This window comes from Sinohyriopsis cumingii, chromosome 11 (genome assembly GCF_028554795.1).
Source record: "Sinohyriopsis cumingii isolate HCF-2022 chromosome 11, ASM2855479v2, whole genome shotgun sequence".
Lineage (NCBI taxonomy): Eukaryota > Metazoa > Mollusca > Bivalvia > Unionida > Unionidae > Sinohyriopsis > Sinohyriopsis cumingii.
In genome coordinates, this window is record NC_142971.1 from 54,403,879 (window position 1) to 54,417,558 (window position 13,680).

General features: G+C 35.7%; 1 protein-coding gene across 3 annotated transcripts in view; it reads left to right on the forward strand.

The window, feature by feature from the left end:
• Positions 1 to 13,680, forward strand: part of LOC149788475 (SLIT-ROBO Rho GTPase-activating protein 3-like) — a 241,384-nt gene that overhangs the window by 145,291 nt on the left and 82,413 nt on the right. For 2 of the 3 annotated variants that reach the window (XM_089974460.1, XM_089974459.1), the window contains exon 2: positions 9,783 to 9,966. In XM_089974460.1, the coding sequence (XP_089830586.1) occupies positions 9,783 to 9,966 (184 nt within the window). Of the gene's footprint in view, positions 1 to 6,153; positions 6,218 to 9,782; positions 9,967 to 13,680 lie in introns of those variants that run through there. The other variant, XM_089974461.1, reaches the window with a different exon arrangement.

Genomic DNA, 13,680 nt, shown 5'->3' on the forward strand with positions numbered 1-13,680 from the left:
CAAAATAAAACAGTTCATAGTCTGGTGAAGTTGATCTTAAGCTATAGTTGCACAAACCAAACTAGTATAATCGATTTCATCACTTAATGATACATTCAAACCAAACTAGTATAATTCATTTCATCACTTAATGATACAATCAAACCAAACTAGTATAATCCATTTCATCACTTAATGATACATTCAAACCTAACTTGTATAATCCATTTCATCACTTAATGATACATTCAAACGTTTTCATTCAAACTGGAAACAATATGATTTAGAATCATTGCATTTATTTAGGCTGTAGTGTTAAGTGTAAGGCCAGGGATCATATTTATACAGCAGATTGGCCCTGTCTTGTAGTGGAAAGTTTATATTGTAGATGTTGTTCTTGTGGGGTTGATGCCATTTTTTATCACACGATAGGCCATACTTGGCAGCCAGTATAACTGGTGGAGGAAAACCCCATGAAGAAGCACTGACCCATGATAATATTGTCATTGGATTTGTTGGGTCTTTTCTCGATTGCATGATTATCAAAAGAGTTATGTTTATTTCTAAAAAATTTGTGTCAAACAACTAAACAGATGTTTGGGGGCCCCGAGTGGTCTAAAGTGCTCTTTGTTATGGATCACTGCCACCTCACCTCTGTCTGCGTGGGTTCGAGTCTCGGTTTCAGCTAATGTGGATATGTGAGAAAGCTTGCCAGTAGCTTCTCGTGAGTTGGTGGTTCTTTCCAGGGTTTTCCGGGGTTCTTTCTCCACCATTAATACTGGCCGCCATGTATAGCCTATCATGTGCTGAAAAATGGTGTTAAACCCTACAACAACAACAACTAAACAGATGTTTGAAAGTCACATGCTTTCTGGTCATACCTTTATTTCTTTGCCCAGTCAGTTTAATATAGAGAACAGAAAAGTCCCCCGTTTTTCAAATGGGGTGGGGATTTCGCACTAAATTTTCAATTCTATAATTTACCCTGAGTTTGTGTCTAATATATTGCCCTCAATATAACTGTTTATCGGATGGATGAAAATGTGCCATTTTAAAAAGGAGGTTACATTATACACCTCTGCCTCAATAACTGGTGAAAGATGAAGTTGGTAAACATCACCACTGCATAGGCGAGTGTGCAAGATAGCAAGAGAGGCTGAACATTTGATGAACAGTTGGAGGAAAGTGTGCTTACAACTTTTTTTGATATGTGATTATTGTACACAAATATTCATCTAATGGACTTGAATATTTATGGATATGACAGCTGAAGAAGTCTAAATCAATCACTTGCTTTTAAAGTAGGTTAAATTAAGATGCAGTACTTGAAAATTCATGTATTGGAAAAGTTCCATTTTAAGGTTAGACCCTTGTTTCCATTTCAAGTAAACACCAATAAACTTGTGCTTCATAGTTAGAATTATACTCACTCATAAACTCTGTAGTTCAAACAAATTGGTACATCCACACAGGTTAATTCCTCAGGACAAGACCTTGACATTGATTTGTCACTTTGCTGAGAGCCATATTACTTGTGTACAACTCTTCACAATTTTTACTAACACGAGCACAGATCTGTTGCACAGTTCCATAACACTACATACATTTGGATTGGGGAAAGAAAAAGAAAAACAAGAATAAAGAAGAAGAAAATTACATTTCACTAGAACTTGCAGGTTTAATTTTGATTACCAGTATATCACTGTAAATTTTGAGGAGCACTTCAGATAAGCAAATGCAACAACTTGGAAGTTGTCTACAGAACATACATTTAGCAAGAAATTATAATGACCCAATTTTAGCAAGAAATTATAATGACCCCCATGTTCATCAGAAGTTGTATCATGCTTTGATGATTACAATTAAACAAAATGAAAAAGAAAAAGAAAATAATAATTTCACTTGACAAGACTTCTTTAATTAGTATTTATTTCCTATAGTGTGTCATCAGTAGGCAGTTCACTATTTTATTGATTGATATTTTGTTTTTTATTGTTATTTATTCAGAAAATATTTTCTGTTAAAGTTATCTTTAATGTTTTTTTGGTCATATTACAATTTGCAAATTGTATGATGTCAGTTCCATTATTAATGCACACTGTCCCACTTTGTAGGGGGTTGGATACGTAAGTACGTAGATAGATACTTGGATAAGTAGGTACGTGGTCCATCATTGGAGTTATTTCCCCATTCAAAATAAACAGAAGCAACCTAAATCTAGTCGGATATCATACAGGGAATAGATCATTACTCCCCTCTCGTTATGTCAGATATCGTCCTATCAGAATTCAAACAGATACCAAAGGCTATCTGGTCAAGCCAAATATGGCGGACCATAAACAAACCTAGTTTCATAAGATTAATGTACTTAACGGCTATTTCATCACTGGCTTGCATTAACATCACACGAAACATAACAGTGCTGTTCACGCCTCAATTACACAAATGAATGAATGAAATTCATTACATGGCTTAACTATGTTATTTTCAGCGAATACACAGTCAAGTTAGCATGCATGAAATCTCACTTCATGGCTTAACAACGTTAATTTCAGTCAATATGCACTCATGTTTTCATTATATGTTAAATCATATAAGATTGGAGAATTCACATGGAGTTTTGTAACTAATATCAACTAATGTAATGCATGAAATTCTTAGAATACCTGATTCCTTATAACAATCAGAATGACAAATTCAAACAATTCGTCAAACTTATATAAAGAAGATCATTGTACGAATTCAGATTGATGAATTTAAACACAGTTATACTCATATATCAAAAAAATTGATCTACGGATTTAAACAAATAAAGTCATTCAAATATAAGCAAATAAATTAAAGCAAATCATTATATTGGTATCAATGAATTACATGAGATTGATGCAAATTCCTTGTGCTTTCAAGCGTTGCTCGCTTTTACCGCCAGAATTGTTTTTGTCAACTTTCCAGACATATGGTCCCTCGGATAAATGTTTTACAAGAGAATTTCTTCTAAATTCAATCTCGGAGTCTCCTGTATGTTTTTTCCTCTTGCAGGAAAACATAGACTGACTAAATTTTGCGATAGGGCATATTAAACCCCAAGAAATTTTGTATGGGATGGGAAACACGCCCCTTATTTAGCGTAACCAATCAGGATTAAATATCTCTACTGCCTTTTATAACTAGGTGCCAAATTGCAGTCAGTCTGACTTTTAGATTTCCTGAAAACTGAGTCTGGAAAATTTCAACTCTGACATGTTCGATACAAAGATCGAAGTTAGCCTTTTTCCTTCCAGTCTGTCTGATGGTTAAATAAACGAAGGCTTAATTAAGAATCACTTCCTCTCATGACACAGACATTAAAAATCATTCTAGTATAGCAATTTAACATGCACCTGTCCCCATAAATCTAATTAATTGTTCTCTTGCCCAAATTAATGTGCTCTTTATAGATCAACATAAATTTGCACCCTTACACACACTAACTACCATTTGCACAATAAAATGAACTGTATTTTGTTTTAAAATTTTGATAAAAATTTTTAAAAATTTATCAAATATGAACTTCATTTTTGCATTTTTCTAAGACAAAATAGTATCCACATTTGCCTCCGCACTGTAAGCAGGTTCATGATTTATCACAGTATATAGAAATGATGGACCATTGTACTAATTTGGTTCAGCATGATAAACTACTGTCCCTTGACCATGACTGATATATGACAAAATGTGCTATACTAAGGTATTTTGGGCAACAACATATAGAATGCTCATTTGTACAATCTACCATCATTTTCATGTGAGACTTCATCTCAGTGTTACCTGCCACTGTTTTGTTGGATGGGATTCAGTTGTTCACCAATGGAGACAATTATTTCTTGGTCAGTGGTTTCAATATTTAAGGGAAACTTTCACCCTGTTTATCAGTAATTATTGACCTAATTACAGAGTAAAAGAGTTAACACTAAACTTCTTCTCAGCCCTCAGGTTACAGCTGTGTTACAGGTTGCCTTAGTGAATGATTGTTTATTTATCAGCTATTTTCCATCCACACACCAGATGGGTTTTGACAGGCTGGCATATACATTATCATAGTTGTCACTAAACTTCATATTACCATATAACTGGTGATGCAATGGAATTGGAGTGTTGGTGAACGGCTTCACTTCCAAAACTAATAACACAAGCAACCAGAGGATATAAAAAATGTCAGATAATACAGTGCAGGTTATGTTGTCTGGCCAACTGTTCTCTTAAAGGAATTCATCTTAAGATACTTAAAATTTACTTAGCCAAGTCTACATGGCTAACAGAAGTTCTTGACAGTCAATAGAATGTTCAAAACATGCACTTAAAGAGGACTTCCAACATTTATCTCTAATGAAAAGGATTGCATTTTGCAAACTTTATATTGAAAGACAATACTTTTCACCAAAATTTTGCTTTCCATTTATTTTGATCAAGTTTGTTAGTGTTTCATTCTCACTTTTCAGTATAATTAAATGCTTAAGGGGGAGGGGGAGACTAGCGTCAGTCTGCATTTTCTTGCAAATGGTGTTTAAAGGGTCAGAAAATAAGTTTTTGTAAACAGCCTATCACACAATTAAATTAGGGTCATTAAACATTGTCTGCTTATTATCTTTAAAATAATTAAATTAGGGTCATTAAACATCGTCAGCTTATTATCTTTAAAATAAGTAAATTAGGGTCATTAAACATCGTCAGCTTATTATCTTTAAAATAATTAAATTAGGGTCATTAAACATTGTCGGCTCATTATCTTTAAAATAATTAAATTGGGGTCATTAAGCATTGTCAGCTTATTATCTTTAAAATAACTGGTTGAGTAAGAGCTTGTTATGGACAAGCAAAAATGTTTAGGCCCACATAAAAAAAATTGTGCTTTAAGTCTACCAACTGCCCCTCCTCTTCTCTCCCCCCCCCCCCATGTGAAAAAAGAAAATGACCGTCCAAAAAACCACATTAAATATATATAATATTTAATTCTTAAAAAAGACCTGCCTACCCTCATTTTAAAACCAGTGCATTAGGAAACTTACATATTTTTGGGGAGCTTTAATAGTTGCCTTACTGGGCACACCTGTCATTTTCTGGCACTCAGGTTTTCTTTTGTGTTTTTTTCTTAGCTAAGTAATTTTCATTATTCTACCTTGGGAAAATCACAAAACCATGCATGGGAAAAATCACAGAACCGTGCTATACCATTAAAGAGCACATGAAGAGCAACATTTAAAACTTCACTTTTTAGGTTACATCTGCCCATAAGTATCATAGTACAGACTTATTTCACTGTTCCATGATTACCTATCAGGCCCCATGGTCAATAATTTAGGCATTTTAGTGTGTGTTGGGTCTACATATGTTTGTCAGCTTATGCTGGCTTATAGAATGTCAGATTTTGATCACTTGAGAAGTCATAAAAAAATAATGGTAAGAATGTCCAAAAAGAATTGCAACACAGTAATAATTTTCATATTTGTAACACACTGATGATAATTACATCTAGTAATTGTACCTCCACATTTGCATGCCTTGGGCAGTTGAATAAACTCTATCTTCCCAGTTTGGTTTAGAAAAAATAAAACTTAAGAGCAGTTGTACAAATTAACCACAACTACAATATGCACATCCTGTTTCTCCTATCTGATTGAAGTAGACCAATAATCTGTCCCATAATGATATCATTATTCTGTTGCCCAATAAGGAGAGTCAGAATAAACAAATTGTTGTGTGAACAGATTTATCAGTGTATGATTGATATTGAAAAATGTCTTAAAACTGTTGTCATGGATTCCACAGTCTAGTGCATCCTGTAATGATTTGCACTGATTCAAAAACCTATATTGGGCTCTGCAGCTAACATTTATTGCCAGGTTGTATAATAGATGTTGGAACTTATCTGTAATTCATGCAGCTTATATCAATTACAAGGCATGACCTATGTAGAACAGCATTGGAACAGTTAGCTAACATATTCCCTGCCATGTGACTGATTCCCTTATTACACATACAGATCACAGCTACTGCTACACTGTTTGTATGGAGGCTGGCCCATGCAACCAGTAGCACAGACTGCTACTCTTACTTTTACACTCTTTGTACAGTGATGAATACATCTGTTATAGGTTAAATTTAATGTGACCAGTCTAGCTACTTGCTGAATACATACACAATATGGAGACCTTACTAAGACCTAGGTCATCAGATGTGAGGAAAAAATCACGTTTGTTTGGTTAGTATTTTGTGTGTCTTTGTGAATTGTATATTGTAGATGTGGGATTTGAGGTTTTATCAAACATGACCAGATGTATGTGGGAGGGTACAAGCATTATCTTAATATTGCTGCTGAATATATCTCACTTCCTGACTGTAGAGTCAGATCTGCAGGTAGGGGATTGATGGGGATGAGGATAATATTACCACAGAAATGAAGATGGCAGTTTTGTCCAATCACAGATCTTCTCAGAGAAGGCTGAGCAATATTCTACCCCCTGCTAGTAGCCATTTTGACAAGTAGGTCAAACAGCATTTGATTTTAATGAATTTTTATGTACATTTGCTTAATGCCCATATATACACCACTCAGCCAGTTAAAATGGATAACACTTAAGCATCATTTGTCCAGCCTCCAGAAAAATGATCCTTTGTAATAAAATAAAGTAACGTTTTAGTTTTCTTATATTTAACTTGAAACAAATCAACAATAGAAACTATTTATAAATTTTATTTTTTTATGACAGTTACCACATAATCATTGTTGTTTACTGATATGCTTTGTTTCTTCTGACCCATGTCACCCCATTTTTGATATTTGGATATATTGTGTTGCGGTATAGGGTCAGAGTCCATCCCCTATTGCAAAGTTGGAATTCGCTGACACCATTTGGTGACGGCATGGGGTAGCCACTTACTAGCTGTCCCAGCAAACTTGAACGACCTTTCATTGAGATATACCTGCATAAAATCAATAAGAATATGATTTATATTCTCAAAAATCATTAGCATGGATGAGCTAGATCCATGCATATATCATTAATTGGCTAGATGGTGCATACATCAATGATGAGCTAGATCCTTGGATATATCATTAATGGGCTAGATGAGGCATACATCAGTGATGAGCTAGATCCATGCATATATCATTAATGGGGCTAGATGATGCATACATCAATGATGAGCTAGATCCTTGCATATATCATTAATGGGCTAGATGATGCATACATCAGTGATGAGTTAGATCCTTGCATATATCATTAATGGGCTAGATGACGCATACATCAGTGATGAGCTCGATCCATGCATATATCATTAATGGGCTAGATGATGCATACATCAGTGATGAGCTCGATCCACGCATGTATCATTAATGGGCTAGATGATGCATATATCAATGATGAGCTAGATCCATGCATATGGGGGCCCTCACCAGTTAATATGTACTTTTGAGAGAGTGACATATGTAAGGTGAAGTAGTTCGCATTTAAAACATGCACAATATCGGCTCTTACGGGGCACCAGGGGTTAATGAGTTAACCATATTTGTGTAATATACTGTCAAATATGGTTGTTAAGTGTTGAGATTGAACACATTAACCCCTGAGCCAAACAGCTAGGCAGTCCCCTGCAGCATACTTGCAGAGATCACCTAGAGCAGTGTTAGCCTTTCCAATGCCTGTATCCCTGAGACTAGCTGACAGCAATTGGCTTGCAGATTTTTATAGAGGGGGCTACTTGCAATAAAATTGTTATTATTTTATTTGTATTCATTTCATTAAGCTGAAATTTGGAATGGCAGTTCTCAATAAACTTACATACATAATGGTATAAACTTCATGCTACATGCAGAAATAAAATGAATGCATGATGGTGTAAACAAATGATGTACTTGCCAATTTGCATCTCTTGCCGTGAATAATCCATAAAATCCATTATGAATTCACACAATTATTAACACCATCAACACATGAAATAATTATATTTTATGTACACAGAAATTCTACTTGTCGTCTCTTGTAAACTGAATATCCTGTGAATACTGTACACAAATGGGCATATTTTACTTGCTCTTTACTTACCTTTCTTCCTTAGAACTCTCACTGAAAATTTTAAAACTAATAAAACACTTAACAACCCTTGAACTATGAACGCTCATGTTAACAACATATATTTCCCAAACATTTATTTAATGATTATTCAAAAGAAAAAAAAGCTCCACAAAATTAAATTCATTTGGATCAGGGTCTAAATCTGTTGCTGATCCTTTGTATAGCCTCTTGTCAATGTGTGTTTTATCATTTACGATCGTCGATCAGCTCTACTTTCATTTTCTTCTTCTTCTTCAACATTCTCATTCTCATCACTACCACTGTTATTTCCAGTAGCTTTTTCAATGTCACTATCAATCTTGTCTGATTAAAATCCAGAAAATTCTCCATCAGAATCTGTCAAGTACGACTGAAACATGTCACTTAACCCATTACCTCGTACAACCGTCTTTGGACGCCTCTACAAAAGTCGCATCGAAGCGACTTTTGACGCTTCCACAAAAGTCTCATAGAAGTGCCTTTTGACGTCTGCTGTAAACATCAGCCATTTTAAGCCGGTTTTCGTAGCGCCACCTTCGGAGATAACCCCTTATTAGATACTACATTCATTTCTGTGAATGACAATTACGTCAGATCACGTGGTCACTGTTTATGTACTGGTCGATATCTGCTATTTAAAGTAACTGGGTCATAATCTCCACTCTCCAAAATGGCGGTCGCGGATTTCATTCAGTACTTACGAAGTTTTCATGATTAGAATCACAACTATGAAAACTTCAATAACCTAGGTAAAGGCTCTGATATTGATATAGGCTGCAATTAGTTTTTATAAATTATCAAATTTAGATAACTTAGTGATGTAGACACAGATGAAAAACTTGTAAATTTCGAGTATGAGAAATGGCAGCTCTACGGTTGGTCACACGGCCTCACTGACATGACGGTGAACGAATTCTCTCCAGATTTTAAAGCACATAACAAATTCTTCCGTGATAAATAATTACACAGCTATAACAATCGGACTTTACTCTTAAATTGTTCCACATGTAATAGATGTGTACCAAAAATGTAAAATGGTTAAAATTGCTGTTAAACGTAACATACACTACATTGCTTAATAGTTCACAGGCAAGCTATGCGTATGCAGTCGACTATGTAACCTGTGTTCTATGTATAGCGAGCTGCACTTTGTCACTATGCTCTATGAGGTAAAGGGTTAACTTACCTGACAAAGCTGAATCCTCAATAAAATGTTGAAAAACTAAGTAATTCTTGTGTATATCGCTCAACACTATTGATATCATGAGGTATAATTTGGCCTGAGGGGTATGAATTGGCCTAGGCCATAATATACTACAGGGGTATAAATTGGCCCAGGCCATAATATACCCGAGTATAATCTAGCCTAGGCCGCTTTAACCCCAGGTATACTCCGGAATGAGGGTGTACTATGCCTGTTACACCGGAAAGAACCACTGACCCATGAGAAGCTACTGGCAAGCTTTCTCACATACCCACATTGGCTGAATCCGAGACTCAAACCCATGCAGACAAAGGTGAGATGGCAGTGATCTGTAACGGAGAGCGCTTTAGACCACTTGGCCACTCGGGGCCCCCTGGTGAGAATGTATTCCACTTTTGTTTGTTGAATTCTTTAAACAAGCATTTTTAGCTGTATTACTAAGAGCAAGTATTTTAGATTGCTACTGTTTACAACAGTAATTTAATGTTTCTTTTCGCTTTATTTTCCAGATATAAGACAACAGTTATCAGAACAATTAAAATGTTTGGAAAGTCGCTTGGAAATACAGACAGCTATGGTATCAGAGTTACAGGAGTTCTTCAGGCGGAAAGCAGAAATAGAACAGGAATACTCCCGCAATCTGGAAAAACTTGTCAAAACCACATGGACAAGACATAAACAAGAGAGACAAAAGTAAGTTAATGCTTTTAATTATTTTACCAGTCAGTGGTGAGACGTATATCATTCTTCTGATGGCCATGGTGATGACATCAATTTACAAGATGGTATGTTAACATTTCTGGAAACTTAATGTCTGCATCAGTTTTATTCATCAGAAATTTAAGAAGAATAGTAGTACATGTCTGAGGGGCCCCGAGTGGCTGAGTGGTCTAAAGCGCTGTCCGTTACGGACCACTGCCATCTCACCTCTGTCTGCGTGGGTTCGAGTCTCGGATTCTCGGATTCAGCCAATGTGGGTATGTGAGAAAGCTTGCCAGTAGCTTCTCGTGGGTCGGTGGTTCTTTCCGGGGTTTTCCCGGGTTCCGCCATATATGGCCTATCGTGTGCTGAAAAATGGCGTTAAACCCTACAACAACAAAAGTACATGTCTGATGTTTATACCTGATATCCTTGGGTTTTCTGTCTTGCCTGCAATGGCAGCATTTACATTAGGAATAATAATGCTGTTTTCCTGATTATTTATACCTTGATATCCTTGGGTTTTCTGCCTTGCCTGCAATATCAGCATCAGCACTCTTTATATTAGGATTAATATGACCTGATGTTTATACCCAGTCTTGTCTTCATTGGCAACATCACTAGTGTCTATGCTTGGAATAATGTTGTTATATGAAATTTGCACCCTGAAATGCAAGAAAATCCTGCAGTGGCAACATCAGCGTGTTCACACTAAGATACTTCATGAAATTTTTTATATTTTGTACATCTTGCACCACCCAGTCACTTTTTATTCTGACACCAGGCCAACCAGTCCTAACACTAGCCTCTTAATGCTGAGCGCCTAGCGAGGCAGCCGTTTATACCCCTTTTTTAAGTCTTTGGTATGACTCAGTGAGGATTCGAACCGACATCTAAGGCAGGTGCTCAAACCACTAGGCAACCAGAGCAGTCTCCATGAGTCACTAGAACATATATTAGGGCAATAATCTCTAGCAAAGTTGAAATTTTATTACCATCTTTTTTTCATAGGTTGATGAAGCATTCAAGTTTGGAAGTAAATCACTATGAAGAATAATTTATAAGATTTACAAGTTTTGGCAATTTGCATATCATGGCAATGTGCATATCATGGCAATGTGCATATCATGGTGATATACATATCATGGCAATGTGCATATCATGGTGATATACATATCATGGCAATGTGCATATCATGGTGATATGCATATCATGGTGATATACATATCATGGTGATGTGTATATTATGGTGCCATGCATATCATGGTGATGTCCATATCATGGAAACGAGTGCATATTCCAATGAATTCTGAGCAATAAACATTTGTTAATCAACGCTCATGCATTGATTTCAAGGACTTGGGTCTTGGCAGGCTGATACTTGGTATAAGCAACCTTTTGGGCAGATTCATGTATGACTAACTGTACATGAAAAACCTGATATTGACCCAATTCCCACATCCTGTATACCTGTGGCTTATTTGATAATTTCTTACATTTTTTTGATGGAACTACTCAAGACAGATAAGACCCAAATGGTTGTTCCAGTACAATGTCAGTGGGGATGCTGGTTCAGAATTATAAGAACTTTTGAAGATATCATATTCCAGGGTACATGTGCCTGCACAAGATAATCTCTTCTGCTTTTGAAACAAGCAAATCTATGATGGAAGAAAGTGTGCTGTGACTTCCTTCTGTTTGCAAGGTCACCATATTCATCTATGTAAGCAGCAGTTAAAAAACTAAAACCAGTATAACTTTGACTTGATTTGTCCAACATTTATTTAACCACTTTATGTGATTTTCCTACTGAAGTATTTGTTGTCACTTGTGACATATTAATTTGGATTCAGAATGTTTTAAGTATATGTTTCAGCTATTTTATTATGCTGATGCTTTCATTACATGTATATACTATCTCGTTGTTTAAACATTGAGGCCAGTTGATTTGAAAGAGCAAGTCACACATCACCCAACACAACAGTTGAGGGGTTTGGGGGTTATCATTTTCTCAATTACTGCCAGAAGGCAGAATGTATTATGATATTGTCCATCCATCTGTCTGCCTGTTACCAATTTCATTTCTGCATAATAACTCAAAGTTGTCCACCATGTATAGTTACCAAATTTTGGAATGGTTTACACTTGGGGGAGAAAAAGCATAAAGTCGATGGTCAAGGCCACAGATTGTAAAGAAGAAAAAAAAGTTTCCTGATAATAACTTGACTTCTTCATCTTAGTTACCAAACTTTGTGGATTGCTTGCACTTTGGGTAAGCAAGAGCCCTATCAATGTCAGAGTAAAAGGTCAGAAAAAAAAGAGCACGAGAAAATATAAACATTTTTGACACAATAATCCGAGTTCTCGATCATGTACCAACCTTTGTGGGTGACTTGTACTTGGGATAAGGAAGAATCCTATTAGCTTTGATTAAAAGATCAAAGGTCAAGGTCATAAAATAAGAAAACTGGTTCCTTTCAATAACAGTGCATGTAGTTCTACTTAGGGAGAAGAAGCCTATCGATTTTAAGGTCAAAGTCAATGACTGAAAAAATAAAAATTGTTCCTGCACAATTACATTAGTTCTGTATCACTGGCCTGGAGAAACTTTATGGATGGCTTACAATATGGGTATTGAAAAGCCATGTTGATTTTGAGGATCACATTTTTAAAAAATCAAGGTCAGAATGACTGCAAGAAAAAGGTGGTTTCTGCACACAAATTTCAGTTATATAAATAGAAGACTATTAAAAAGAAGATGGCGATGTAATGTGCTATTCACAGTACTCTTGTTAAGCCTGTCTGGCAGTCTTGTTAATTTACATACGTTGCCTATGGTCATATATGCACAGCTGTGTGCACCTATCATTTGTATAGTCAAAGGACAATGTGTCCCTCTGACCCACAATTTAGGGGACACACAAAATTTCAAAGGGACAAGGAAACTGTTGCTAGAGATCTTGAATTTTGTAATAAAAAGCTCAAAAGACATGTGGCATACTGATTTTTAGTTGAGTTTCCATGTAAAACTAGCAATTCTTATCTATTCCGTTATTGAAAAAGTCTTCTTTCTCTGATCTCCATAGCCTAAGAGCAAGTAAGAAATTGTAATCCTTAACTATTGCTCCAGTTAAACAGATATACATCAAACACTTAAATCTGTCTACTGATCATCTATCACATTTTATTTTTCTTGGTGAAATTTTATTAGCTATATCCATGTTCACATGTAACTGTTTGAAGAGGAAAGACAAGAACAAGTTTTATTAACTTTAACAGATCTGGTCAAGTTTGAAACATGATTTTCAAAGGGGTTGAAAACTACTTGGGATAGTTGCTGGGTCAGACTACCTCTTTCTCAAACCTCCATTCCTCAGGTCCATTTTGGCATCCAGTACTGGCTGATATTCAAATTGTCCTATTTTCACAATATCATAGTGATCAAGAGTCATCTGAATTTTATCTAAATATATCCTGTGAAACTAATGAATAGTCTCAGTGATGAACTGTATGGTTGGGATGGGATGCTCCCAATATTTTATTTAAACTATTATAGAAGTCCCATACAGGCTCTATTTTGTTGGAAGTTTAATTTAGTGAAAGATAGATGTAAAGCTCTGAGCCCCCAGTCAGCAGTGTTGATGGTTAGATGGTTAAATAGAAGAAAAAAAAGGTTGAACGTTTCAGTGGACAACAATTCAATAACAA